The sequence below is a fragment of the Castor canadensis genome, chromosome 11 (assembly GCF_047511655.1).
Source record: "Castor canadensis chromosome 11, mCasCan1.hap1v2, whole genome shotgun sequence".
In the NCBI taxonomy this organism is placed as follows: Eukaryota; Metazoa; Chordata; class Mammalia; order Rodentia; family Castoridae; genus Castor; species Castor canadensis.
Window position 1 is genome coordinate 5,233,780 of NC_133396.1, and position 26,936 is coordinate 5,260,715.

The 26,936-nt window shown below is 44.2% G+C and overlaps 3 protein-coding genes across 9 annotated transcripts in view; 1 reads left to right on the forward strand and 2 right to left on the reverse strand.

The window, feature by feature from the left end:
• Nucleotides 1-17,018, reverse strand: part of Mfsd11 (major facilitator superfamily domain containing 11) — a 33,930-nt gene extending 16,912 nt beyond the window's left edge. The window contains exons 1-9 of one of the 2 annotated variants that reach the window (XM_074045054.1): nt 16,592-17,018; nt 16,066-16,121; nt 13,950-14,057; nt 12,529-12,608; nt 12,311-12,407; nt 11,079-11,137; nt 10,409-10,553; nt 7,901-7,941; nt 648-713 (exon numbers count right to left, since the gene is read on the reverse strand). In XM_074045054.1, coding sequence (XP_073901155.1) covers nt 648-713; nt 7,901-7,941; nt 10,409-10,553; nt 11,079-11,137; nt 12,311-12,407; nt 12,529-12,608; nt 13,950-14,057; nt 16,066-16,121; nt 16,592-16,687 — 748 coding nt within the window. In that variant the 5' untranslated portion in view covers nt 16,688-17,018. The remainder of the gene's footprint in view (nt 1-647; nt 714-7,900; nt 7,942-10,408; nt 10,554-11,078; nt 11,138-12,310; nt 12,408-12,528; nt 12,609-13,949; nt 14,058-16,065; nt 16,122-16,591) is intronic. The other variant, XM_020162511.2, reaches the window with a different exon arrangement.
• Nucleotides 17,019-17,564: 546 nt separating this feature from the next.
• Nucleotides 17,565-21,306, forward strand: Srsf2 (serine and arginine rich splicing factor 2). 3 transcript variants are annotated; one of them, XR_012438419.1, is made up of 4 exons: nt 17,565-18,182; nt 18,355-18,665; nt 18,839-18,942; nt 19,573-21,306. XR_012438419.1 is itself a non-coding variant. In XM_074045055.1 (3 exons), the coding sequence occupies exons 1-2, from the start codon at nt 17,821-17,823 to the stop codon at nt 18,656-18,658; spliced, it is 666 nt and encodes a 221-aa protein (XP_073901156.1). In that variant the 5' UTR covers nt 17,568-17,820; the 3' UTR covers nt 18,659-18,665; nt 19,573-21,306. The 3 variants fall into 3 exon arrangements, 1 of the variants encoding a protein (XP_073901156.1); XR_012438420.1 differs by lacking the exon at nt 18,839-18,942 and having other exon boundaries at nt 17,568-18,182; nt 19,573-19,680; nt 20,184-20,202; XM_074045055.1 differs by lacking the exon at nt 18,839-18,942 and having other exon boundaries at nt 17,568-18,182.
• Nucleotides 20,938-26,810, reverse strand: Mettl23 (methyltransferase 23, arginine). 4 transcript variants are annotated; one of them, XM_020162516.2, is made up of 5 exons: nt 26,426-26,810; nt 23,878-23,982; nt 21,561-21,798; nt 21,403-21,487; nt 20,938-21,276 (listed from the first exon to the last, which is right to left on the reverse strand). In XM_020162516.2, the coding sequence occupies exons 2-5, from the start codon at nt 23,959-23,961 to the stop codon at nt 21,111-21,113; spliced, it is 573 nt and encodes a 190-aa protein (XP_020018105.1). In that variant the 5' UTR covers nt 23,962-23,982; nt 26,426-26,810; the 3' UTR covers nt 20,938-21,110. The 4 variants fall into 4 exon arrangements, with proteins under 4 accessions (XP_020018105.1, XP_073901157.1, XP_073901158.1 ...); XM_074045056.1 differs by having other exon boundaries at nt 23,895-23,982; nt 26,426-26,646; XM_074045057.1 differs by lacking the exon at nt 26,426-26,810 and adding an exon at nt 26,290-26,399.
• Between the last annotated feature and the right edge of the window lie 126 nt (nt 26,811-26,936).

Genomic DNA, 26,936 nt, shown 5'->3' on the forward strand with positions numbered 1-26,936 from the left:
TTGGGGCAAGGTGGAAGGCTCGTGAGCTCGAGGCCAGCCTAGATTACATACAAGACCCGATCTAAACACACACACACACACACACACACACACACACACACACACACACACAAAGTAATCTTAGTTTATATAAAGTTACAGCAATGTACTCCTGGTTTTTCTGGAACGGTCCCCATGAACCATGGGTCCCAGGTTTCTTGCCCTTGTGTAGGATTCCCAAATTGAATTCAGGCAGCACAATGCAGTGGAAGTGATGCTGGGCCAGATCCAGGCCTAACCTTTAAAGAAGGTCTGGTAGTTTTTTCTGTTGCCCGTTTGTGGGGTCTTTAGCCACTAAGAAGTCTGGCTCTCCTGCTGGAGATCTTGTGGAGGGATCATGCAGATGGACAGGATGAGTGAGTGAGTGAGAGAGAGAGAGAGAGAGAGAGAAGGTGCCAGACATGTGAGTAAAACTATCATGGAGGGTCCAGCCCAGTTGCCCTCTGAAAGCAGTCACAGGAAATCTCAAGTGATACATCAGAAAGGTTGCAGCACAGAGCAAAGAGCACAGTCAAGGTCAGAAGTGTGAGGAACAATGACAAGGCTATTGTTTTCAGCCCTTCCTGTCATTATGCAGCAAAAGAAAACCAAAATAGCAAATCCATTACCTGTGTAAGCAGTTGTAACACTAAGAAGGAGCATCTCCTTGGTGACACATAACTTAAGAGACTTTTCTGTAAAGAAAAAAAAAAATTAGGACTACTTAAGTAGCATTCTAAAACATTTCTTAAATAATAATAAAGCCAGTAAGCAAATACTTTGGGACAGAAATTAAATTTTCAGGTTAAAATGCATACAGTATGAACTAAATCTATCCAATAAATAGAATGTTTATTTCATGTGCTTAAATACATTCGAGTTGCATCCTCAGTAAGTGCTCCAGCTCTTACAACAATATCACGAAGGGGAAGGGAAAACCAGAATCAAACAGAACAAAACAAGACTTCCACAGACATGATTAAAGGAACGCTGGCTCCCCTGGGGAACCATCGCAGAGCAGCACAGTGCTAAAGCTGGGCTCCAGGTCTGAGCCACCAGGGAGCACCATCCCCAGGCTCACCTGCAGCTTCAGCTCTGGGAATCTGCCTGCATCACTTCAATTTACTTCAAAACAGCAATGGAGAATGTATTTCTAAAAAAGCCACCTTTCGTAACTTAGGGACCACCAGTCTACAGTATACTAAACTCAGAGTGGACCCAGACTTAATTTTCTTAACTGTCCACCACACAACTTAAATAAGTCACAAACACTGCTGTGGATCTCTCTGTATGCAAAGCAGGATACTTTTTTCTCTGCTTGCACTGAAATACAGTGAGAGCAAATGCAACAAGAAATTTTCACCAATAATTTCTAGTAATTTGAAGAGAAAATACAAAAAATAAAGCTTAAAACACTGTCTTTGATTAAAGAAACTACATTAGCAAAGCATATTCATAGTCAGAAGATCCAGCTACCAAGAAGAAATTTTATGACATTCTGATTTTTTTTTTTGCAGTATTGGGGTTTGAACTCAGGGCCTCATGCTTGATAGGCAGGTGCTCTACCACTTAGGCACTCCACCAGCCCCTTCTATGACATTCTGGATAGTGGTCGTTATACACAGAATGCAGGACAGCAAGAACGAGCTCTTGCGTAAATCCTGGTCTCTGGGGTACAGTACTATACCAGGGCAGGGCTATGGATGACAACAGAGGTGGGGACAATGACACTGGGGGAAGCTGTGTAGGGCAGAGGGACCACTGGACCTCTATATTTGCTGATTGATTCTACTGTGAACCTAAAACCACTCTAAAAAATAGACTTTTAAGACATCGACACACAATCTTTTTGCAGAAAGTAACGAATTGATTATAAAATGCACATGGAAATTCAAGGGACCCACAGCATCTAAAACAATCTTGACTCACACTTCCCAAACATACAGCAACTGATGCCACTTGTTACTGGCATGCGGATAGATACGTATGTCTAAAAATAAGTCCTTACATTTAGTGTCAACTGAGGTTTCTTGGTGGTTCTGGGGTTTGAGCTCAGGGCCCCCCACTTGGTAGGCAGGCGCTCTATCACTTAAGCCACGCCCCCAGCCCTTTTTGCTTTAGTTTTTAGATAGGATCTCCTGCTTTTTGCCTAGCATTGACCTTGGCTAGAGATCTTCCTAACTATGTCTCCCAAGTAGTTGACATTACAGACACAAACCACCATGCCTGGCTTGTTTATTGAGATAAGGTTTCGCTAACTTTTTGCCTTGAACCATGATTCTCCCAATTTCCAACTTCTGAGTAGTTGTGATTATAGACATGCACCACCACACCCAGCCCTGTCAATTGATTTTTGAAATGAGTGACAGCACATTGAGAATAGGCTTTTCAGGAAATGGTGCTAGACCAATTGGATATTCACATGCAAAAGAACAAAGTTAGACTCCTATTATATAGTCTATGTGCAAAAATTAACTCAAAATGCATCACAGACCTAAATGTAAGAACCAAAACTACAAAACTCTAAGAAGAAAATATAGAAGTATATTTTCAAGACCTAGAGTTAGCAAAAACACACACAACAGGAGAAAAAAAAATAGGACTTTATCAAAATTAAAGTTTTATCAAAACCACACTATCACCTTCCACCTGTTAGCATGGTTATTACCAAAAGGACAAAAGATAACAAGTGTTGGAAAGGATGTGGAGAAAAAGGACCCCTGTATTGTTGGTGGACATGTAAATAAATTATTACAGCCACTATGGAAACAGTAGGGAAGTTCCTCAAAAAATTAAAGACAATTACCGTGTGATCTAGGCATATATTCAAAGGAGATGACATCAGTACCTGGAAGAGACATCTGCAGGCCCATGCTCACTGCAGCACCATTCAAAGTAGCCCAGACATAGAAACAAGCAAATGTCTTTGATGGAAGAATAAAGAAAACGTGACACAGCTGGCGGAGTGGCTCAAGCACTAGAACTCCTGCCTAGTAAGCCCTGAGTTCAAACCTCAGTACCACCCAAAAAAAAAAAAAAAAAAGAGAGAGAGAGAAAGAAAAAGTTTCTCACACACACAAATGTTATTCAACCCTCGAAAAAAAAAAAAGAAGAAAGAAAGAAACCCTGCCTTTTGGGACAACATGGTTGAGCCTAGAAGACATTACACTAAGTGAAAAGGGCCAAACCCAGAAAGGCAAACGCTGTCCAATCTCGCTTATTTGCGGAAGCTAAAAAGCTGAACTCGTGGAAGCAGGGAGCAGAATGGGGGTTGTCTGATGCGGGCAGGGTGAGAAATGAGGCAATGCTGATTAATTACGTGAAGTGATCGATATGCTAAGTAACTTGATGGTAACAGTCATTCCACAATATATACTTATATGAAAATACCATAAAGTATACCATAAATATACGTAGTTTTAATTTTCATTTTTACTTCAATAAAGCTGTCATTCACAATATATAATCAAATGAAAATACCATAAATATAGTTTTAATTGTCATTTATATTTCAATAAAGCTGCTATTTGCAATATATGCTTATATGAAAATACCATAAAGTATACCATAAATATACAATTTTAATTGTCATTTATACTTCAATAAAGCTGGAGGGGAAATTTTTAAATTCATGCTTCAGAAGATACCATTAAGGGCCCAATTTGTTAGAGCACCTGCCTAACAAGCATAAGACCCTGAGTTCAAACCCCAGTGCCACCAAAAAACAAAAATAAAAAGATGCTACTGAGAAAATGAAAAGTAACCTATACGATGGGAGGAGAACTTGCAGATCATACATAGAAGGGACTTTTATCTAGACTGTATAAAGTACACGCATAACTCAATAATAAAAAGACAACTCAATTTAAAAATAGCAAACGATCTGGGTGGAATTTCTCCCAAGAAGATATATACCAATGACCTATAAGCAGATGGAAATACAGTCATTAACCATTAAGGAAATGCAAATCGAAACCACAATGATATATCACTTCACACCCACGGATGGCTTACAATCAAAAAGACAGGAAACAGAAGCAAGGATGTGGAAAAACTGGCCCCCTGCTGGTGGGATGTAAGGTGCCTCAATGCAGCAACTCCTCCTTCGGCTGAGCACTGAGACACCACAGACCAGCAGCTCCACTACTCCTAGGAATATATACCCAAGGGATCTGGAAACTTATACTTGAGAGCTGGGGATGCAGCTCAGTGGCAGAGTGTTTGCCTAGCATGCACAAGGTCCTGTGTTTAATCCCAACACACACACACACACACACACACACACACACACATAGTATGTGAGTGTTCATAGCAGCACTAGTCATGACACCTAAACAGTAGAAACTACTCAAACTTTATAACATTCTGTAGCATAGAAGAACCTTGAAACCATATGCTAAGTGGAAGAAACCATTCACAAAAGACCATGTATTATATGATTCCATACATATGAAATGTCCACATCAGGCCAATCTACGGACAGAAAAATAGACCAATGGCCAGCTAGGGCTACAAATCGGGGTAGGAGGGGAGGGGGACCTAGAATTGGTTGCTCACAGGTATTAGGGGATTCTTTCTAAAATGATGCACATATTCTAACACCACACACTCTATGAATACCATAAACTGTACTGCATTTGCATCCAATTAAAAAATTGTTTAAATAATGAATTGTATGGTATGTGAGTTGTATCTTTAAAAGTGTTCTATTTTAGAATAATCTGTAATACTTTAATAAATCTCTTTCCAGATTCTTTCTCTTTTTACAAAATCAAAACCCACTGTGTATACCACTTTATAACCTGTTTCACACAGTCGGGCAAGTGCTTTTGAACATATGTAGAGCTATTTCAACAGCTAGGGTAACCTCTCACCTAGACAGACTGATGTCTCCCAGGTGGATATTTAAATCACTTCCGGTTTCTGACTAATAAAATAGCTCTTAGCAGAAGTTCCTGTTCCCTACGGATAATCTTGTTAGTGAAATGAGTTCCTTGGATCACAATCCTCCTCCATCTACCTCCCAGGTAGCAGGATAAGGCTGGTGGAGTGGCTCAGGTGGCAGAACTCCTGCCTAGCAAGCATGAGGCCCTGAGCTCAAACCCCAGTACCACCAAAAAAAAAAAAAAAAAAAAAAAAAAGTAAAACCAAGTAGCTGGGATTACAACTATATACCACCATGAAGGCTGAGACTCACCTTTACTGCTATACAGGCACAGACTTTACTCCACTTGCCTTGCTGTTCCAATGTTTTCAAATTAATTTTTAAAGATGTCTTAAAGTTTATCAGGGTAAGCCCCTCAATCCCTTCTTAAAAACTCTTTTGCTGTCTTGGCTGTTTCTAGGCATTTATTCTAATTCTAGCACAGGAACTTTAGCATTGTTTTGACAAGATAGAAAAATAAGTATTTAGGGCGTGGGGGGGTGGCTCCAGTGATAGAGCATCTACCTAAGCAAGCATGAGGCCCTGAGTTCAAGCCAGTATCTCCAAAATAAAAATAAGTAAATTTTTAAAAATTTCACTAGCATGTTCTAGAATCCCATAAACTTTGGCATTCAGTTCAGGAATTGAGCACGTTCAGATAAGCAGGAACCTTACCTGTGCCCCTCCCTCACAGCACCAACTGGAGAAGCAGCATGACTAATTAATAAGCAGGAGAACCCCTGGCTGGCAGACAAGTTATTTTTTGCATTCTCTCTTTCTCCCCCTGACTCTGGCTGCCCTGCTGCCTCAGAACTCATGCTGCTCCACAACCAGAAGCCACCATCTAAACCTGCTTCCCTCAGCACTGTCTGTGCCTCATCCTCCTTGGCTGCTGTCACCTTGCCCCATTCAAAACTGACAGCCTACTATCCTCTCACAGCTGACCACCACCACGGAATGGACCAGCCCCATGATAAAACCCATGTGGATAAAACCCATGTGGCCCAAAACGCTCCAGCATCTCAGAGTACAGACGGAGATGAGGCAGAGTTTGTCTACTATGTCGGAAGGCCATCCTGACTCTGAACAACAGCCAGCTGGGGGCTTCTGTAATTTAGGAGCAGGGAGGTTGCACCAAGCTCACAGCACTGGGAAACCATCGTAAGCCTGAAGGCCGTCCATCTCCCTCTCCTAACCTGAAGCTTGCCACATAAGCCAGTGTGACTTTCCAGGCCTCTGAGAAGAATAGCCACAAAAGGGTTCATTTAAAAATATTGCAAGCCTTCCTCCATTGTTAAATTGCAGTTTCTGTGACCTACATTAACTTGATTGAGTCCTTTCCCTTGATTCTTCTGATCCACAGTGAGTCTTCTGACAGATAAGTTCCTAGGCCTGCAAAGCTAAAAGCCAGACTTGTGATGGTGGTGACCTCCCATCTTGGTAGGGCAACTGGGCTATCGTCTATTCAGTTATACACATAGCACAATTTGTATTTATGAATGCATTCCCAACACTAAAAAGTACACAAAATAAAAGCCTGATAAAACAGCTCTAATGATACACTCAGTACACAAGGCTCAGGCCTGCATGCTCTCAGGCCTTTCTAGAAGCAGGCTCGGCCGAGGGCATGCTTGCCTCTTCTGAGCCAAGCCATAGCCAATTACATGAGGAATTTCCACTCTAGCTCTAGGCAACCTGATGGCCAGTCTTAGAGGCTATAATGCCTGAGACCTAATGGCTCACTGGAGGCTTACTCTAAGTGTGGCCCCCAAAGGCTGCTTCCATGGAGAGTGAGGCCTTGGTAAGATTCTCCCCCAGGGAGACAAGAAGCCAAAAGAGCCGTGAGTAGAAGCTGGAGACAGGAGTCTGTGGCTGAAGGAGCCACACATGTCTAATACGTGAGCCTCTGGCTCTGCCCATCTCAGAGTGGGGCTCAAATCCCAGCTCTAACACCTACTGCCTAGCCGCTTGACCTTCAGCAAATTATAAATTTCTTTCTACCAGTCTGAACCCCAAGATCACTGACAGCCTGTCAGTGAGATGCTGCTGGCTGGCCAAAGTTAAAGCCTGGATGCTGATAACCACATGCTCCCAGCTGCTGAGTTATCACACACTCCCAAGCACTGGGGTGGGGCTCGCTTCTCCAATCATTGGCCATCGAATACAACGTCCTGAGTCCTGCCCACAACAACCACGTGGGTATCTGTGAACGGTACTGAGAAGGAAAAGAGCTAGCAGACTTGTTGACAACGTCTGGAAGCATTTTCTCTAAAATGAAGACAAAGATAGCTGCAGCATACAACATGCAGAGATCTGCTGTGAGAATCACAGGAAGTAAACCACATGAGGAGTTCAGCAGAGAACCTGGCCAGGAAGGCCTCTCAGTCCATGAGTGACTGGCTCTTGTTAGCCACCAGGTCACTGGAGCCACTCCTCTGCTCACCTCCCCGTGTGAACTCCCACAGTCCCCACGCCTAAGGGAACCTGAGTGCAGCACTGCTTCTTCCAGCCCCCCTCACACACCTGTTCAGATGGGCAGTCATGTTATCATTCATCCCTCATACCCCTGTGTTAGACAATTATGGAGCAACTCGTTTATTTTAGAGCTGCACATCTGGAAAAATTAAAACATTAATAGATCATCAATCCAAAGTTAGCACGGAAAGGGGAGAAGGGGCTGGTGGAGTGGCTCAAGTGGTAGAGCACCTACCTAGTAAGCATGAGGTCCTGAGTTCAAACCCCAACACCGCCAAAAGGAAGAAAAAAAAAAAAGAAAATGCCGGGTGCCAGTGGCTCACACTTATAATCCTAGCTATTCAGGAGGCAGAGATCAGGAGGCTCATGGTTCAAAGCCAACCCTAGGCAAATAGTTTAAGGAAAAAAAAAAAAAAAAAAGACCTTGATAAAGAGGAGAGGAAAATGATGAAGTTTTGTATTTTCGGCACAGAAAATACTTACTAAATGCATCTACTGCCTTTGTCACATTGTTCTGGGCAGACCTGAGGAAATAAAATAAATCAATTTTTCCCTTGAAAATTAAAGAGCGCAAAATACTATGCAGACACTAAATTGCTATGCTGTTTTTACTTAAGTTCATGAAAGCTCTGTTCTCTGTGTAGCCAGGCAATATTCCTGTCCCATGGTCCTCAGGGCCCAGGGGCCAGCGCCTCTTCATCTGAACGGAAGACAACTCTTTCAAAACTCACCACACACAGTCATGTACCTCCTCTTCAGAAGTGACACTGCAGGGAGGACGGAAATGCACTCTACCTTCCTACTTTCAAACTGTAGAAATAATCCTTGACTACTCAATGGTTGCATCATCCACATTATCTAAAAATAAACCTTTCAGCATTAAAATTCTTCAAAACCATGAATATCCTGCACGTGACACAGCGGTGATACAAACTAATCTTTTGGTTAAAAACACGGGGCTTTGGCCACAGAGTCCCAGCTTCAATACTTATTAGTCATGTGGTTTTAGGCAGTGATTTCATTTCTCTAAGTTTTATTTCCTCATTTGTGAAATAAGGATTCTATCACTTACCTGTAGGAGATAATGAGATAATATAATTTAAATATGATTGATAAGATTATAGAAAAAGTTTTAAAAACATCTTACAAACCTACCAGCCAAGTCTACTTCTCCTAGATATTTAACTATTGTTTATAAAAAAAAAAGAAACCTAACAGAGGTCCAGTTAACTTAAGAAATAAACAAATTACTGATTACAAAAAAAAAAAAAAAGGTGGGGGCAGGGGGGAGAAATGAACCAAGCCTTGTATGCACATATGAATAATAAAATAAAAATGAAAAAAAAAAAAAAAGTAGCATGGTCTAATCAACAGTAAAGCTTTCTGGAAGCATATACTATTTATTTAGACTCCATAATGTGGGAGTACCCCCATTTGTACAGTTAACTGGACAGGAGCTGCTGGATGATTCCAGACCTCAAAATAAGTAGGAACTGAAGTATACTCTACCCACCATTAAAATGCAATAAATTCAGCTGTAAATCACTTACAATTCAATTCAGTGAGATACTAAAGGAAGACATCTGTAATATAACAATGCTTTTGTGTGTGTATAAGGTGAGAGAGTTTATAGAGATAGGAAAGTGTAAAGTGGGAGAGTAGAACCTCCAGAGTTGGGAGGGAGGGGTCCCAAGAATGGGTGCCCATCTAATACAAGAATTCTAAAATAAGAGCCAGGCACAGTGGCACACACCTGTAATCCCAGCACTCAGAAGGCTGAGGCAGGAGGATCCTGAGTTCAAGGTCAACCTTAGGTGAGACCCTATCTCAAAAATAAAAGCAAACAGACAAATGAACAAAAAAAGAATTCTAAAATAAGACAACCTCCAGCTACCCCAGGTATGGGCAGGACAAAGCTGAACATTAAGTGAGACAGTCTGTCATTGATAGAAACCTTGTTAGGTGGTGTGTGACTGTGTGTGTGTGTGTGTGTGTGTGTGTGTGTGTTAGTTATACATATGTATACAAACCCACACATGCATATCCAAACCAAAATACCACCTTTCCTTGCTTGAAATAAACTTAGTGCAAATTCTGAACACTTAAAGATCCTGAATAGAGGATTTTAGGCATTTTTTAGGTTAAAAAAGGAACACAAAATGCTCAATCCTAAAGTTCTGATGATAAATTAGGCATGATGGAGCATACTTATAATCCCAGCACTGAGGCAGAGGCAGGAAGATCATGAGTTTGAAACCAGCCTGGGCTACATAGTGAAACTCTGTCTAAAAAAAAATGTTCACAATTTATCAATTTATAAACAAAGCAAAATGAAGGTGGCTAAGACTGATTTCTCATTCTCCCTGTCAAAGTCTAGAGACACTACAGAGAGATTGCCTGCACTGTTCTAAACAGTGTCACTACCGAATGTGCTCAGGTGACTTACAACATTTACAAAAGCACAGGGCTACATGTTTATTTCCCTATTTGCACCACTTTGGGAAAAAACACCTATACAGTTAGTACAAGAGCCAGGCACTGTAAGCCAAGAGCCTGGTGGTAACAACTGCTGGCGGCCCTGCCACTCACTTATGGCACAGGAACTGGAAAGCTTTCGAGCTGGATCACAGAAACAGGAAACAGAGAGCAAAGACTGTTTTCTGTTTCACTTTATGGAAACACAGAGAGACCTGCTGAGTGAGCGAGGAATTGAGGCCCAGAGGCAGGAAGGGATTACAGCTACTGCTCAGCTCACAGATCTGTGGATAAGCCAGGACAGACCTAAACCCTTGTAAACCTTGAACTATCTCCCTTCCTCAGGTGGCCTTTTCCTTCTTCCTCCTTCACAGCCCCTTTATCTTTGCCTGAAAGCTCTTCCCTCACAGCTGCCTGTAGTAACCTACAGAGAGTATCAGGTGTCAGTTACAGTTCTCCAGACTAGATTTACTCAAAATCTACTTCACATAAAAAGCAATATTTCCAACTTCTTACTCGTTGACTTCCAGGTCCTGGTCATCAGAAGACTCATCTTCTCCAAGGACATTTTCAGACTCTGGTTTCCGAATGAGAAAGAACAGAACTGTTCCCACAAGGCTGATCACTGTTAGGGCTATAAACACTGTTCTTCGGTCACTCTCTAAGGAGAAATGAAACGAGAGTCAATGGCATTGACCAAACTATCAGAATCAGTGTTATCAGTGAGCAACAACCTGCTTCTAATTCATTAAACTTTTATTTTAATGTATCAGTTACAAACAGAATGAGGAGGTAAATGGGCCATTTCCCACCTCTGTCCTTCTGTTAGAGAAATATAAACAAGACAAAAGAAAAACTGCACAGGAACACAACCGTGCTCTCTGATACAGGAGGTGCACGGCTGAAACAAGTGCACACGAAAAGCCTCCTGAGGATGGACAGCACGTCCACGCACAGCGTAACCTTCTCTGCACTGTGAGCCGCCCCCACCCCCAGCACAGTCACTAGCCGTAACTCTCATTTACTGATGTAATCCAAGGAAAACTTAGAAAAGCAACCATCTTAGAGAACGTCAGATAATGGATTTCATTAGAATGATGCTTGAATAAAAGAATAATGGGTCTTTCTATGGAACTGCCGTTATGCTTTGAACCAATCCAAATAAAGCAACATGAATAAAACAAACCTGATATCTGAGTTTTCCCTTGCCAGGCAAAATATATGTAGAGATTTCCAAAGAACAAGCTGGGGGGGAGAAAAGAGAGGAGAGGATGGTGGAAAATTATTGTAAAACTTATAGTTTCTAAAAACAATTATTCCTATTATTTACTGAAAGAGGGAGAGATAAGAGAGACCTAATTTTTAAATTTACAGGATATATCTACTGTAAGTTATTTAAAACTATCAACTCCACCCTGACTTTCTGAGAAATTTAACTGACCCAGATGGAATTCTGACTCCATGCATGTGACAGCAACCTGACTCAGAGGCACCCTTCAGAGGACTTGACTCACTTTGAAACACGTGATGACTGGAACTCTAGAAATAATTCCTGGGAATTATCCTTTAAAAAATCTCAAATGTTAGAGAATCTGTTTTTTTAATCTATGATTTATTTATTTAGCATACTTTCCTGGGGATGGATTCATTCATTTACACTCCTGTTTCTTAACCTACAACTCCTTCAAACCAAACATTTGCACAGGGCGAGGTGGTAAACACCTGTAGTCCTAACTATTCCCAGCTACTTGGGAGGCTAAAGCAAGAGGACTGAATTGAGTCCAGGAGTTCAAGGCCACCCTGGGCAACACCATGAGACTATTCCGTCTCAAAAGAACAAAAGTAAAACTAAACATCCACAAAGGTAAATTCTCAGGACAGATTCCTGAAATCCAAGAGTGCTTTTTTTCTTAGGAAATAGTAATATGCTATAGCATTCAGTACTGGTATGAGTAGTTTCACTTCTGAATTTTAGTATTTGTTAAGAGGTATCAGGCAGTGCAGTTCAGTGGGAAAGATGGGGCTGTTGGAGTCCAGATAACAATAGCTTCAGCTCTGAGTCTCTGTTTTCTCATCTGTAGAATGGAGATAATATCTTCTCACCTCATGAGTTTGTGTGAGGATAACGTGAAATTAAATAAATAACCCAAAAGTCCCTGAAATATAGCAAATGCTAGATACACAAAGGTTAATATTACTTTCTATTACTAATCATAAGTTTGAATAAGGTAGTTCCATGCATTTTAGGTAATTCCGTGGAATCTGAGTCAGTATCATGTTCAGCTAGCAACTTAAGTCATATAACATGCAAGATCTGAATTTGCAAAAAGCAAAGACCTAATAAACGATGTGCCAAAAAACCAACCAAAGAAACAAACAAAAAACAAAGAAAAGATTGAGCTCCAAAAGGATTGTTACCTAGATTGTAAGAGTGCCCAGAAAATTCCACTGTTTCTCCCAATAGTGTGCTCATCTGAATTTATTGTCAGGCAGTTTCCTTGTGCTGTCCAAAGCACTAAAATTCAAATCAAAAGTTTATCAAGGGAATGAAATCACTTGGCTTTACATACTAAATACATAAATGATACCCTTTATAGGCCCCAGAAAACAGATGTGATAAAAACAAAAATGCTCACCAGCAGCTGCAATTCCAATAAACACAGATGCTGTGTAGAAGGACCACGTGAAAGGCTGGATAAAAACGGCAATGTACATGCTAAAATATAACAGGTCAACGAAATATGGTCAAACAATACCTGAAATACAATGCAAAGCATGCCTTCTAGGAGTCAGTTCTGGGGGTTCTCTTCTTTAAAATTCAACCTGTAAAGCACTTCCTTGCTTTTGAAAAAGGGCCAAACATGGGATACTCATTTCTTTTCTTTCTTTTTTGGTGGTACTGGGTTTTGAACTCAGGGCTTCATGCTTGTAAAGCAGGCACTCTACCATTTGAGCCACACCTCCAGTCCATTTTGCTCTGGTTATTTTGGAGATGGGGTCTCACGAACTGTTTTCCAGGGCAGGTGTGGAACCATGACTCTCCTGATGTCAGCCTGCCAAGTAGCTAGGATTACAGGCGTGAGCCACTGGCACCCTTCTCATTTCTTTCTTTCTTTTTTTTTATTTCTTTTATTCATATGTGCATACAATGTTTGGGTCATTTCTTCCTCCTTCCCCCCGCACCCTTCTCATTTCTTAATTTACTATTTCAAATCTGTAAAATCAGACTTTTTACAGGTTTGCAATGGCCGACAGCAACAGTTTAACATACGATGATGCACTGTAGCTCTACAGCCCAGGAGCACTTCGTTATTTCACGTGGCTCCCTGCTGGTCACCTTGAAAGAACATAAAATTATTTCACAAAATAATAATCCTCAGGGAAAGAGACTGGTGGATACTTTTTATTAAATAATAAAACAAAAACGGGTATATGCTGGGCTCTGGTGGCTCATGCCTGTAATCCTAGCTACTCAGGAGTCAGAGATCAGGAGGATCACTATTTGCCAGCCCAGGCAAATAGTTCAAGAGACCCTATCTTGAAAGAAACCCATCACAAAAAAGGGCTGGTGGAGTGGCTGGAGGTATAGGCCCTGAGTTCAAACCCCAGTACCCCACACACACACACAAAAAAGCTGATATACATTAGGCATAGTGGTGTGTGTCTGTAATCCCACTCAGAAGGCTGAGGCAATAGGACCTCAGTTTGAGGCCAGCTTGGGCTAGTGAGACCTTGTTTTACGAAACAACAATAAAAAAAACCGCCACCCAACATACCTAACATACACAGGTACCATCAATTAGATCAGTTAGACGAGCACGACGTAGAGAGCCAAGTCCCCTAACATACCATTTACTTTATATTGGTCCAAGTCTGAAAGCTCTTGTTACAGTTTACTGTTACTTCAAGGGCCAGGGTGTAGCTCAGTGGTAGAGTGCCTGGCATGCATAAGACCCTGAGTTCGATCCCCACCACCACCAAAAACATGTCTACTATGGGCTAGAAAGAGGCTGGAAGAGTTCTAGTGAAACAAATGAAAGAAGACTTCACTACTCACCTGTAAAACAAACCGCTGGCAAACATGGAGAGTTGTGGTCCTACAATGGCAACCACTGAGGGTGTGATCAAATTTGAAGCAGAGAACACGCCATAAATAATTGCCATGCTGCACACATAACACACAAGAGGGAAAAAAGAACAAAATCTTTAAGTACTGTCTCAAAAGTTCACTTTGAGAATTCTATTTAGATGGACCGGGGCTTTGCTTGGAGCGGTAAAGCACCTGCCTAGCCAGTGTGAGGCCCTAAGTTCCAACTCCAGTACCACCAAAAAAAACCCCAACCAAACCAAAAAACCCATAAAATTCTATTAAGAGGCTATAGATTTTGCAACAAACTTACATATTCTTTAGTCTGAACTTATAATTCTTAAACTGAATACTAGGTTTAAGTTTTCATTTGTACAAGATATTGAAGTGCCATGAGATATTTCTTTAAATCAGTTCTCTGTGGAGGTAGGTTTTCAACCCATTGACAAGTTACAATAACAGCTAATACATAAGAGGTGCTTTAGAGATATATCTTCTCTTAAGCCTAACAGCTCTAGGAAGAAGGTTATCGTGATTACCCCCATTTTACAGAACATTAAAATACACTGGAGTGAAGTAAGCTCCCACGAGTGCAGCTGGGTAGCTGATGAATGGTGAGCTAGGATCCCATCCCTGGCAATGGGACTCCAGGTACCTAGCCTGCTCTACAAACTTGGCCGACAACTCCTGGCAATGACACATTTCTTTGCTATAAATAACAAGCACAGAATTACAACTTGCTTAAACCAGAATTTATTTAACCCAAATAATACTCCCATTAAAACATTTTCAGTTACTACTGACCCATCCCTACTACACGGGTCTTGCACAAATGGACTAAAACAATTTAGAGTCCTGATTTCATTTACTCACCAGTGTTTGATCTAAAATTTCAAAGTAAATTATTCTTGGCTTTCACAAGTCTCTCAAATACCAAAAGTGTCCTTTCATTTGTTCTTTAGAAGACACATGACTACAAAAAGCTGGGATAATTATAAATCACTTGGAAAAATGGACACTAACATTCCTTTATTCTTAAATATCATATACAAGGCTTAGGATAAGCAATAAAGCACCAAAATAATAATGGCGGCTGGGGGTGGGGGGCGGTGCCACAATGCAATATCTACCTATAGAAAAATTAAGAATTCTATCTATATAACTCAATTTAGCCATCCTGCAATGTATACATATTTAAAAGAAATATGTACAGATAAACATATACAATTTGTCAATTTAAAAGATTTTTTAAGAAGGGAAATCAGTGTGTGTACCATGCATGTATTATACTCCCAACTACAATCCCAAGGTATGTGTGACTTGTTAAAGGCTTTCATTGTTTCCATCTTTAAGGACTAAACACCTTAAAAGAACTAAAAGCTCCTGACAAAATTACAAATTGCAAATTAAATTACAATAAAAAATGGAATTACAAGGGCAGAAAGAGCAAATGTTTCCAAGAATGACAAGAAGCATCTGTTCAGGACTGGGAACATGTAATTGTGACAACACTTGAGTGGTTATTAAATGTCATGCACTATGACATAGTGCTTTAGATCCACCATCTGACCAAAGACTGAACTCACAGAAACAACCTGCCAAGGTAAGGAAGCAATCAAGTTGTGAAGCCAGGTTTCAAACTCAGTGTCTAATGCCACAGGAAACCTAAACTCTTCATCCGTTTTTTTTGTCCTTTTTGTTGGGACTGGAATTTGAACTCAGGGTTTCACAAGTACAAAGGCAACACTTATAAAGCAGGTGCTCTACCACTTGAGCCACTCCTCCAGTTCATTTTACTCTGGTTATTTGAGAGATAGAATCTCACAAACTATTTGCCCAGACTGGCCTCAAACCTCGATCTTCCCGATCTCATCCCCCCAAGCAGTTAGGATTATGGGTGTGAGCCACCAGCACCGGGCTAAACTCACCATCTTTCATTGCACTGCATTCTCCTCAACAGAGCAGTTTAGATACCGACCAGGAAAAAAAAAGCAACCGCTCCCATTCAAGCACGGTATGGTATTGCTGGAGATCATGGTAGGATTCAAGCAACTATTACACGTAGAGTAAGCACATAGTACAATACCTGGTATATCCACTGCCGTGAAAATCGGTGCTATTTAAGCTCCTGATGACGGTTTGCTGTGTGGAAGATAAAAGTAATCAATGAAAACGTTTTTGCAATATCACTCCCCCTTGAAAAGTCTGGTTCCAAGTACTCAGAAGGAAAAAATGTCAAAATTCGCAGTGCTTACCACTTAGCACTCTCCATCATGAGAGGAGAGAAAGGACGAAACTGGATACAAACCAATGGGGGTGGGGGGGAGCCTTCGCCTTGGGCTTCACTGCCTGAACCATCCAAATACTAACTTAACACAGACAAGAAATAAAACGACTAGGGTCCAACCCCAAACCAAACCGGGAAATACCGGTCCCTAAAGGAGAAATGCCTGACGCATGAACTAAAACCCGATCATGGAGAACGAGGAAGACTGGGTGGGAAAATACAAGGTGCCATTTACGCGTGCTATTAGACACGATTAATGTTGATTGTCATTTTCGGAATGCGTTTTAGATAGGCGCTTCAAAGGAAGGAGTAGATTCCAACTCACCGCCACATTTCCACAAGTTTGAAAGGCAGTGAACATAAACATAAAGGCAACTCCTAAAATAATGATGTTGAAAAGCTTTTTGGATTCCGGGGACATTTTGGCTCTGCTCTGCCAGAGGTCAGCAGCGGCCCCGGGCGGCCCCGCGACGATCCTGGGGGAGAAAGCGAGATGGTGAGAGAAGACCGATCCTCAGGCAAGGCAGCCAACTTGTCAACTTCCAGTCTTCGGGTCAGAATCCCAGGCTCGGGGTGAGGTTAGGGCATTCCTGGGATATGATCCGAGTAGGGGAGAGACCAACACCCGGATCAGTGCCCAGGACGTGGCCGCCCGGAATTCAGGGGCCAGCGAGGGGATTAAGGACAGGGGTAAGTGGCAGCGGCCGTGAGGCCCCGCCCGCCGGGCCTGGTGCACCGCGGGTCACGCGACAGATCAGCTGATTGCACCAGCGACGCCCGCCGGGAAACGTAGTCGCTGACGTGCCGGGGCACGCGGGCGCATGCGCACCGGACTGGCCCCGCCCCCGGGGGGAGCAGGCAAAAAGAGGGGGGGGGGAGCGAAGTCCTACGAAGACCAGGGCGTCTGAGGCGGCCGGGGACACGGAAAGGCACTTAATTAGGTGCATGAGTACCCCACTAACAAATGCAGGATTGAGGGTTGCGCATAACAGATTCGCCCATCTTATTAGCATAAAATGAAGGCAGGGCCCAGATGGGAAGCACCGCCTCTTCCTCTAGCCAGAGCGCCCACGCCGGCCTTTGCAGGCGGAAAGAGCGTTTCGCGGGCTTTCCAACTACCCTCAAATGCCGCTCCCCCTCCCAACAGCAGTGACTGCGCGCTTTTTGGCCCGCCCGCCGGGCTCTGCGCAGGCGCGTTAAGCCGCAGCTAGGCGCGCGGCGGCGCCGTTAAGGGGCGGGGCCAGGCGAGCCAATCAGAGGATTCATTTCCGGGTGGCGCGGGCGCCATTTTGTGAGGAGTCATATAAATACGCGCGGGGTGCCACTGCCAGTTCAGTTGCTGTTCAGGTGCTCAGCGGTGGGGTTCGTGGTTAGCACGCCTCCCTGCCCGGCCCTTCACTGGTTCCCTCGGACGGAAGGCAGCTGCCAGAGAAGAGGCGCGGCGTCGCACCGCCCGGACCTGAGGAAGCCGCCGCTTGCTCTGAACGCGCGGGCCCGCCCAGGGCGTTAAGAGTCTCGGCGCCAGTTCGCGGGGCCCCGGGCCGACTCCCAGCCATGAGCTACGGCCGCCCGCCTCCCGACGTGGAGGGCATGACCTCGCTCAAGGTGGACAACCTGACCTACCGCACCTCGCCCGACACGCTGAGGCGCGTCTTCGAGAAGTACGGGCGCGTGGGCGACGTGTACATCCCGCGGGACCGCTACACCAAGGAGTCCCGCGGCTTCGCCTTCGTGCGCTTCCACGACAAGCGCGACGCCGAGGACGCCATGGACGCCATGGACGGGGCGGTGCTGGACGGCCGCGAGCTGCGGGTGCAGATGGCGCGCTACGGCCGCCCGCCGGACTCGCACCACAGCCGCCGCGGCCCGCCGCCACGCAGGTACGGCGGCGGCGGCTACGGACGGCGGAGCCGCAGGTGAGCGCGGGCACGTGCGGCGGGCGGGCGGGCGCGGGGCCTCCTGGGCGGCGGCCGGGCCGGGTGGACCACGCGGGCCCCGCCTCGCGGCCAGGGAAATGGCGCCTGGCAGCGAGATAATGGCGGCGGCGGGCGGGGCCGCGCTCACCGCCCGTCCCCGTCCCGCCCGCAGCCCGCGCCGCCGCCGCCGCAGCCGATCCCGGAGTCGGAGCCGCTCCAGGTCCCGCAGCCGGTCCCGCTACAGCCGCTCCAAGTCTCGGTCCCGCACCCGCTCCCGCTCGCGCTCGACCTCCAAGTCCAGATCCGCGCGGAGATCCAAGTCCAAGTCGTCGTCCGTGTCCCGGTCCCGCTCGCGCTCCAGGTCGCGCTCCCGCTCGCGGAGCCCGCCGCCCGTGTCGAAGAGGGAGTCCAAGTCGCGGTCGCGCTCCAAGAGCCCCCCGAAGTCCCCGGAGGAGGAGGGCGCGGTGTCCTCCTGAGCGCACGGTAATGCGCGGGGCGCGGGAGGCGCGCGGGCGGGTGAGCGAGGGCTGCAGGAAAGGAAGGATGTGTGCAAGCTTAGAGGATGGTGGCTGTGTCGTGGACTGTTTGAGACCTATTGATGACAATGACTATTTCTTGCTGTTTTTATCCAACGTCTGCATTTTCCCCCTTTAAAGCTGCGGTCTCCTGTTTGATAAAAGAATATTGGCCAGTATTGCAGATTTTAACTGATTTGGCTGATCCTCCAGGGACCAGTTTCTGTGGGCGTGTATTGGAGCAGGTTTGTCTTTAAACGTTAAAGATGCACTATCCTCTTAGAGAAACAATCAGTTCAACCATTGTTGGACTGACTGGGACTTCTTAACTCTAATGGATGTGGCAAACGAATTGCAATTAAAGAAGCAGTGAACTTTTGGAAACCCAAAAGAAAGCTTACAGGTATTGCACTGGGTGGGGAAAGGATAGTGTGTCTTTAACTCTCAAATTGTTTGGTCCTAATTTTTTAAAAGGAAAAGGGCCCTAACTAGACCACATTAAAAGTACTCTCAATTGCCAGATGTTTCATTTGAAAATAAATTTTAAAAATATCAACTAGTTTTAAGATTTTGTTTGGATACAGCCCCTCTCCCTCCTTTTTTTTTTTTTTTTCTTTTCTCCCTCCCTTACCTTTTTTTTACCTTGCCTATTTGGCCAAGAACTCACAATTCAAACTTGTACAAGCTGATGGCAGCCTTTGAAAATTTCTTAGTTGGGCCTTTAAAAAATCTGATAATGGCTGGGTGGAACCTTACTGTAACCTACTTGTTTCACCAGAGCCTTAGTAAGTACATGCCTGAAACTGAAACCATGTGCACTTGGGTACCTTCATAGTGATGGGAGGTAAGCTGAACCTTTTTCTTTTCAAACCTAGATGGATCGTCAAGCAGCATAACAGAGGACTTGGGGAAAAAGGACCACACATACTCAGTCCATCGGTCCATGGAAGAGTCCTTGGAACAAGCAACTGGCTATTGAAAAGGTTATTTTGTAACATTTGTCTAACTTTTTACTTGTTTTACCTTTGCCTCAGGTGGCAAATTCATTTTTTGTGTGCCATTTTGTTGCTGTTATTCAAATTTCTTGTAATTTAGTGAGGTGAACGACTTCAGATTTCATTATTGGATTGGATATTTGAGGTAAAATTTCATTTTTGTTTATATAGTGCTGACTTTTTTTGTTTGAAATTAAACAGATTGGTAACCTAATTTGTGGCCTCCTGACTTAAAAAGGAAACGTGCAGCCATTACACACAGCCTAAATCTGTCAACAGATTGACTCAACATTGCCTTCATTCCTTAAAATTAAAAACCTACAAAAGTTGGTGTAAATTTGTTGATATATGTTATTTACCTTCAGATCTAAGTGGTAATCTGAACCCAAATTTGTATAAAGACTTTTCAAGTGAAAAGATTTAAAAAAAAAAAAGGGATTGTTTACCAAACACAATTCTAATCTCTTCTCTTATGTATTTTTGTGCACTAGGCGCAGTTGTGTAGCAGTTGAGTAATGCTGGTTAGCTGTTAAGGTGGCGTGTTGCAGTGCAGAGTGCTTGGCTGTTTCCTGTTTTCTCCTGATTGCTCCTGTGTAAAGATGCCTTGTCGTGCAGAAACAAATGGCTGTCCAGTTTATTAAAATGCCTGACAACTGCACTTCCAGTCACCCGGGTCTTGCATATAAATAACGGAGCATACAGTGAGCACATCTAGCTGATGATAATACACTTTTTCCCCCCTTTTTCCCCCTCCAAAATGGTAAATCCAATCATCCTCATGTATAAATTTAAAGTATGGAAAAATGTTAAGGAAGCAAATGGTTTGTAACTTTGTACGTACTTAAAACATGGTGTATCTTTTTGCTTATGAATATTCTGTACTATAACCATTGTTTCTGTAGTTTAATTAAAATGTTTTCTTGGTGTTAGCTTTTCTAGAATATGTCTTGGTCTTTTTTGCCCTTTTATTTGAAAGACCTATGTGATTTTTGTCCAGTGTCACTGGCCATAGACATGGTTGGTATAAGGGTAAAATGTTTCAGCACCTGCCTTTTTTCCTGAACTAACAAGAAAATGGAAATGCCTGTTGAATAGGTAAACAGTGCTCGAGGCGCTGCTCTTGCAGTGGTGGACTATTACCTTCTCAACCTAATTTATGCCATTTCAGTGGCTTTAAGATCAAGGGCCGGGTACTTAACAGTGTGAGTCCTTGGGTTCAACACCTGAACAAAACAATCCAAGCCCTTACTCTTTATAAGTCTTTTAATTTTTGTTTCCTGGTTGTTGTCCATGAGTGACACAATCTTAAGGCCAGCAGGTTTGACCATCCTCATACCCACTGCATTTGTTCGGGAAGTTGAAGTGGTCTGGTCATAGTTGCTGATCAGTATTGACAGTATCCCAGGAGAGCTTATGGTTCAGAGGCTGTCCTTTGCAAAGGAGATGATCAGCATTTCAACAGTGTGTCTCCCTGGAAGGGCAGATTCTGCTATATTTTCCTTATCCGCATCAAAAGACTCCAGAGGAATGTGGACACATTTCATATCCCACTTGTAGAGCAAAGCTTCAAGTGACCAGTCAGCACTAAAAGAAATAAATTGTTTTTAAAATTTATGTCTTTCCTGTTTTCCTTGATAACTTTCATTTTACCCTTAAAAACTGTCATTAAGAGCTAGTGAAAATGAGAGTAAGCCAGGATTATTCACTTACCTTCTAACCTGGTATGTAGACCACAGTTGAACCTTGGGGTTCTTCTGCATCAAAAAGTATACTGTTGTTAAAATGTCTTCAAAGTCTGAGGAGAGAGGACTTCTTTAAATGGAATTTTCCCAAAGTATCTGGTTAAGTTTACTAGAGCAAGAGTTTACCTTCCGGCTCAAAGAACACATCAGATGCAAGAATAATGTCTTGTGGTGGTAAAGCTAGGAGATCCTGAGATATGTGGCCCCAGGTCAGTCCTACAACCTGCACCTGTGGCAGGTTGTTCATGTGGCAGCTTTGCTTACAGAGCTCTAGACAGTGGGGCAGCTCTGAGTTGTCAGACAGTATTACTTTAGCACCACATTTCGCAGCCAGGACTCCTGGAAGGCTCACTCCAGCTCCAATCTAGTAATGATAGAAAACGGCATTTTTAAAATTTGGAATGGCAAGCATGGTTCACATTTACCCTTTGGGAAACCCTTTACCTATAAAAAGTTTAGGCCTAAGAGTTTGTCTTGCAGAAGATCACTATTTGTCATCCCTTTAATGGTTGACTCAAAGGTAAAAGGTTATAGTGGTTATATTCCTTCAATATTAAAAGGACATTGTTTTCATATTCAGTAACACTTTAGGGAGCTTCACTGCAATGCACAGGGGAGGAATTTTGAGACACACAAAGCAGCTTCACATTCCCTAAGATAGCACACTGGTGATCTATATTTGTGGCCAGCTGTCACTACCAGTATTAATTACTGTTCTGTAGCTAAAATAAGTATGTAACAGCTTCTATTAAAAGGGATTTTTCTTGGGGGGAGGGTTGTTTCTTAAGACAGGGTCTTAGTATATAGCTAGGCTGGACTCAACTCTCCATTTTACCTCTGCCTACAGAGTGCAAGGATTACAAGCATTTATTACCATGCATGGTTTAAGGGAGATTTTCTAGCAGGGCCTAGAAAATAGGAAGGTGCTTTGTAAACATGCTAAGGAATAGGCTTGGCAGTATAGACTTGAAACAACTTCCCACCAGTTTGAGCACGGGCATAGAGATTGCCCAAGCATAGTATGAAAGTTGTAATTTCTACAGATTTGCTAAAATGTTAGCCAGATGTGGCCCATACATGAGGCAAAGCAGAAGGACTGCTAATTTGACGCCACCGTAGGCTACAGAACAAGGAGAAGGACTGCTAATTTGACGCCACCGTAGGCTACAGAACAAGGAGAACCTGTCTCAAACTTAATTCTAAGCCTCAGTAGTCTAAATCCAGGCAGAGTGATGAGAAAGTTAAATTTAATCTCACTGGGCACTGGTGGCTCATGCCTGTAATCCAAGCTACTCAGGCGGCAGAGATCAGGAGGATTGTGGTTCAAAGCCAGATCTGGGGAAATAGTTCACAAAATCCTATCTCAAAAAACCCATCACAAAAAAGGCTAGTAGAATGGCTGAAGCAGTAGAGCGCCTGCCTAGCAAGCATGAGGCCCTAAATTCAAACCCCAGTACCACCAAAAAAATTTTTAAAAGCTAATCTCAACACTTCCAAAATATGGGAAGGGCTATGCTTATGGTCAGTGTTCCCATCCACCCAAAATTACTTAAGTTGAAAACCTAAATGTCAATGTGATGTGGGGCCTCTGGGAGATGAGCAGACCTTGATGCTGCTTTCAGCAAGTGAGCACACAGGAGATACCATCGATGATCCAGAATTTGGGCCCTCGACAGCTACCAAATTACTGGTGCCTTGCTCTTGGACTTTCCAGCACCCCGAACTCAGAAAGTTGTTAAGCTCTCCAACATTTTTTTTTTTTTTTCTGGTACTGGGGTTTGAACTCATAACCACTCCACCACCCCTTTTTGTGATGGTTTTTTCCTAAGCGTGTGCCACTGGTGCCTGGCTCCAACTTATTTTTTACAGCAGCCAAAATATGAAAAACACTTCAAGTGTTCCAGTAGAGCCTGGATGACCCTGGCAAGCCATCCTAAACACAGCCATGAAGACTGCTGCCAGCCAGGTGTGGTGGCTCACACCTGTAATCTCAGCACTCAGGAAGCTAAGGCAGGACGACAGCAAGTTCCAGTCCATCCTGGGCTACATAGCTAGATCTGTCACTCTATTTTTGGGGGAAGGGTGAACACTGCTGCCAGTGCCAAGAAATTTAGTAGACTTCACCTACAGTAAGGGCCAATTAGTAAATCCTTTAGGCTTTGTGAGCCACTTACAGTCTCACATATTTTTTAAAACAACTTTAAAAAAACAAAGACAAGGTGGGGAGGAGGGGGAAGGAGGGGGGGAGCAGTGACCCAAACAATGTAGCACATGTGAATAAACGAATATAAATAAACAAAACAAAACGTAAAGATATTTCCTGAACTCAGACTTTTCAAGCTGGCCAGAACATCCCTGACTTTAAAATACTTAACAAAGGCTAATAACATGTAGACAAATCTTAACATAACCCAAATTTTGGAAACCTTGGGGGCCTGTGTACCTCTAAGACAGCCTTGCCTGGCAGAGATCTTCTGTGACACCATAGGTACTGGGCCAAGACCACAGCACAGGGCCAAACATACATTCCATATTGAACATGCAGGACCTGAAAAGAATGTTTGCAAATAACTTTGCTGCTATAAATTGTAGTATTAATATTTATACAGTAATTACTGTCAGGCACTGACATCCATTACAAAAATGACAATCCAGTTTACAACTTGTAGGGATATAAAACCACCATGCCATATGATAAACATTCTTCACAGCACTCAATCAGTTCCACAAGTCTTTTGGGGTTTTGTTTTTTAATTTTTGGCAGAACTGGGGTTTTAACTCAGGGCTTGGATCTTGCAAAGCAGACACTCTACCACTTGAAGCACACCTCCCATCCACCCATCCATTTTGCTCTGGTTATTTTGGATCTCTCTCTTTTTTGTTTTTTGGCAGCATGGGGTTTGAACTCAGGGCTTCAGGCTTGCTAGGCAGGTGCTCTTCTTGAGCCACTCCACCTCTGGTTATTTTGGAGATAAAGGTCTCTCACACTATTTGTCTAAGCTGGCCTTGAACCTTGATCCTTCCTATCTCAACCTCCCAAGAAGCTAGGATTACAGGTGAGCCACTGGCACCTGGCTTTGTGGGTTGTTTTTTTTTTAATTTGTTTGGGTTTTTTTGGAGACAATCTCACTACGTAGCCCAAGCTGGCCTTGAATTCATGAACCTCCTGCCTTAGCCTCCAGAGTGCTGGGATTTCAGGCTTGTGTCACCATGCTTCCACAAGCATTTAAACAATGCCAGATGATCAGGAAACATTCTGACTGGGGATGTAGCTCTCATGGACTGTGTACCTTCTACTGGAGAAAGACAACAGCAATTTACATAGTTTTGGTTAGTGTCAAATGCTACAAGACAGTAAAGCAAGGTGTTGTGAGATAGTAATGGGATGGGGGCAGGCAAGAGTGACCACAAGGTGGCTGCTGTGGATAGGCAGAGGATGACTCAGACAAAACCCTTGATGTAGGAACTGAAAGGCCTCATGGCTGCCAAACAGCCCCTGGCAGGACAGGCATGGGAGCTACAGGCATGTTACACCCTGCAAATAAGGTCAGAGGTAAAGTTGGGATCTGAGCTGTGAGTCAGCTACAGTTTAGAATTTATTCTAAGTGCAACAAGAAGATACTGGAAGGTTTTAAGCACAAGTGTAACTTCCTATGCTAATGCATATCAAGAAAGGCATCCTAGAAGATGTACTGTGGAGCTGAATCCTGGATTGGAAAGAAGGCAGCACCGAGAGCCTTTGGAAAGGACTAGAATCATGAGAGCCCAATATTTAGGGAGGCAAAGAACCAGTTTACACCACTGGAGCAAGCCAATCTGTGTTCAACTCTAGATCTGTGTGACCTCATACAAGCTGCCTAAACTGTAAATACTTTTTCCTCAGCTGAAAAGCACTGTCTCAGAAGGTAATAAGGAATACTCAACGCAAGTCACAAAGCACTCAATGCTAGCAATACAGCTGCAAGTCTTTCAGTCATCTGGTGGAGTGGTAGAAAGAGGCTAAAGATGTAAAACTGTCAAAGGTGAAAGAACCGGAGATACAAGCTTTATCATGAGTGATCCACTCAAAAACAAATACTCCCTAAAACATTCAAGGTACTAGGTATAGGGGTACACCACCAATAAGGGCCTGACCTGGTGGATTTTGCCCAGGAGGACACTAAAGGCCCAATGAATGATGTCTGACCAGAATAGAGATGCGCCTCTATTCACAGGGAATATCTTCATCCCCTAAGCTTAAGCAAAATCAAGAGTTACTTTCAGGGCTGGAGGTGTGCTTCAAGCAATAGAGCATCGGCTTAGCAAGCGCAAAGCCCCTGAATTCAAACCCCAGTATTGTCAAAAAAAAAAAATATTTTAACGTGAAGGCGTTTGGAAAGTACTGGAAATGGGTTCTATTCTAGCCTTTTTTACTTCTTTCAAACTGTTTCTTCCTCTCTGACGTGGGATTACTAACTCACCGGCTGCTGTTAACATCAAATAAACGCCGCAAACTGACAGTGCAATGAAAACCCTAATAAGGTTCAACTATTATTAATGGTGCAGCTGTGAGTTCAGAGGAAGCTGAACGCAAGAAACCTCCAGCACTGAGTTGGAATTCCTGGTCCCAAAATTTACACCAAATTGCTAGTCGGGACTGGGATGCAGCTCAATGGTACAGCTCTTGCCTAGCACGCAACCCTGGGTTCCATCCCCAGCACCGAAAGAGGCTGAGAGCCAAGGATGAATCAATAAAGCCCTTCAACAAGTTCAAAGTTAACGAGGGGTCAAGAACGCCACTTTCCTGGTAGGACACACTCCTTCCTAGCACGCTCCCCAAATGTCAATCTGCCAAAACTTTTGTATTGGGGCCAACCTAAAAGCGGGAGGTCGCGGAGCTGAGGGTCCCCGGTCCCCATCACTTCCTCAACCAGGTCTGCCGAGGCCCGCTTCGGCCTGGGCGCCTCCACGCGGCGGGACCGCGCGCTTCGCCGCGGGTGCCGCTCACGCACCTGCGGGACGCGGACCTCCAGCACGGTCTCCTCGGCTCCCGGGCCCGGCTCCCCCGAGAACCGAAAGCGCTGGGCGGGGGCCACATGCCCTTGGAGACCGCGCTCGTCCCGAGGGTCGTCGGTGGGCGTCGGAGGACGCGGGGCTGCCAGGATGCGCGCGCGGGCTCGCCGGACCGTCGGGGGCCGCCTCCCGGGCGCCACGTAGCCTTCAGCCACCTCGCCCAGGCTACTACCACCCGACCGCAAAAAGGGGACGGCCCGGTCCCGCAACTTTGCGTTGCGGCCGCGAAACGAGCACAGCACACCCGCGGCTGACCAAACGACACAGACACACAGCGTGGGAGTCAACTGGAGCTCGACCGGAAGCGCGCAGCAGCGAGGCGACGTGCGGCCGGAAGTGGTGCGCACGCCGCCGGGGCGAGGAGGAGCAAGGCGGCGACGCAGCGCTGCCAGGCCGACGTGACCTTCCCAACATGGCGCCCGCCCAGCGCGTATGAGGGCGGATCCAGGA

What these genes read in the sequence shown, in the direction of transcription:
- Srsf2 (XM_074045055.1), top strand. Translation starts at nt 17,821, where the DNA reads ATGAGCTACGGCCGCCCGCCTCCCGACGTGGAGGGCATGACCTCGCTC. An exon ending in TACGGACGGCGGAGCCGCAG is followed by an intron (nt 18,183 to 18,354) that starts GTGAGCGCGGGC and finishes TCCCGCCCGCAG; the next exon opens with CCCGCGCCGCCGCCGCCGCA.
- Mettl23 (XM_074045056.1), bottom strand. Translation starts at nt 26,511, where the DNA reads ATGTGGCCCCCGCCCAGCGCTTTCGGTTCTCGGGGGAGCCGGGCCCGG. An exon ending in TGGAGGTCCGCGTCCCGCAG is followed by an intron (nt 23,983 to 26,425) that starts GTGCGTGAGCGG and finishes CATTCTTTTCAG; the next exon opens with GTCCTGCATGTTCAATATGG. An exon ending in TGTGTTCTTTGAGCCGGAAG is followed by an intron (nt 21,488 to 21,560) that starts GTAAACTCTTGC and finishes CTCTCTCCTCAG; the next exon opens with ACTTTGAAGACATTTTAACA.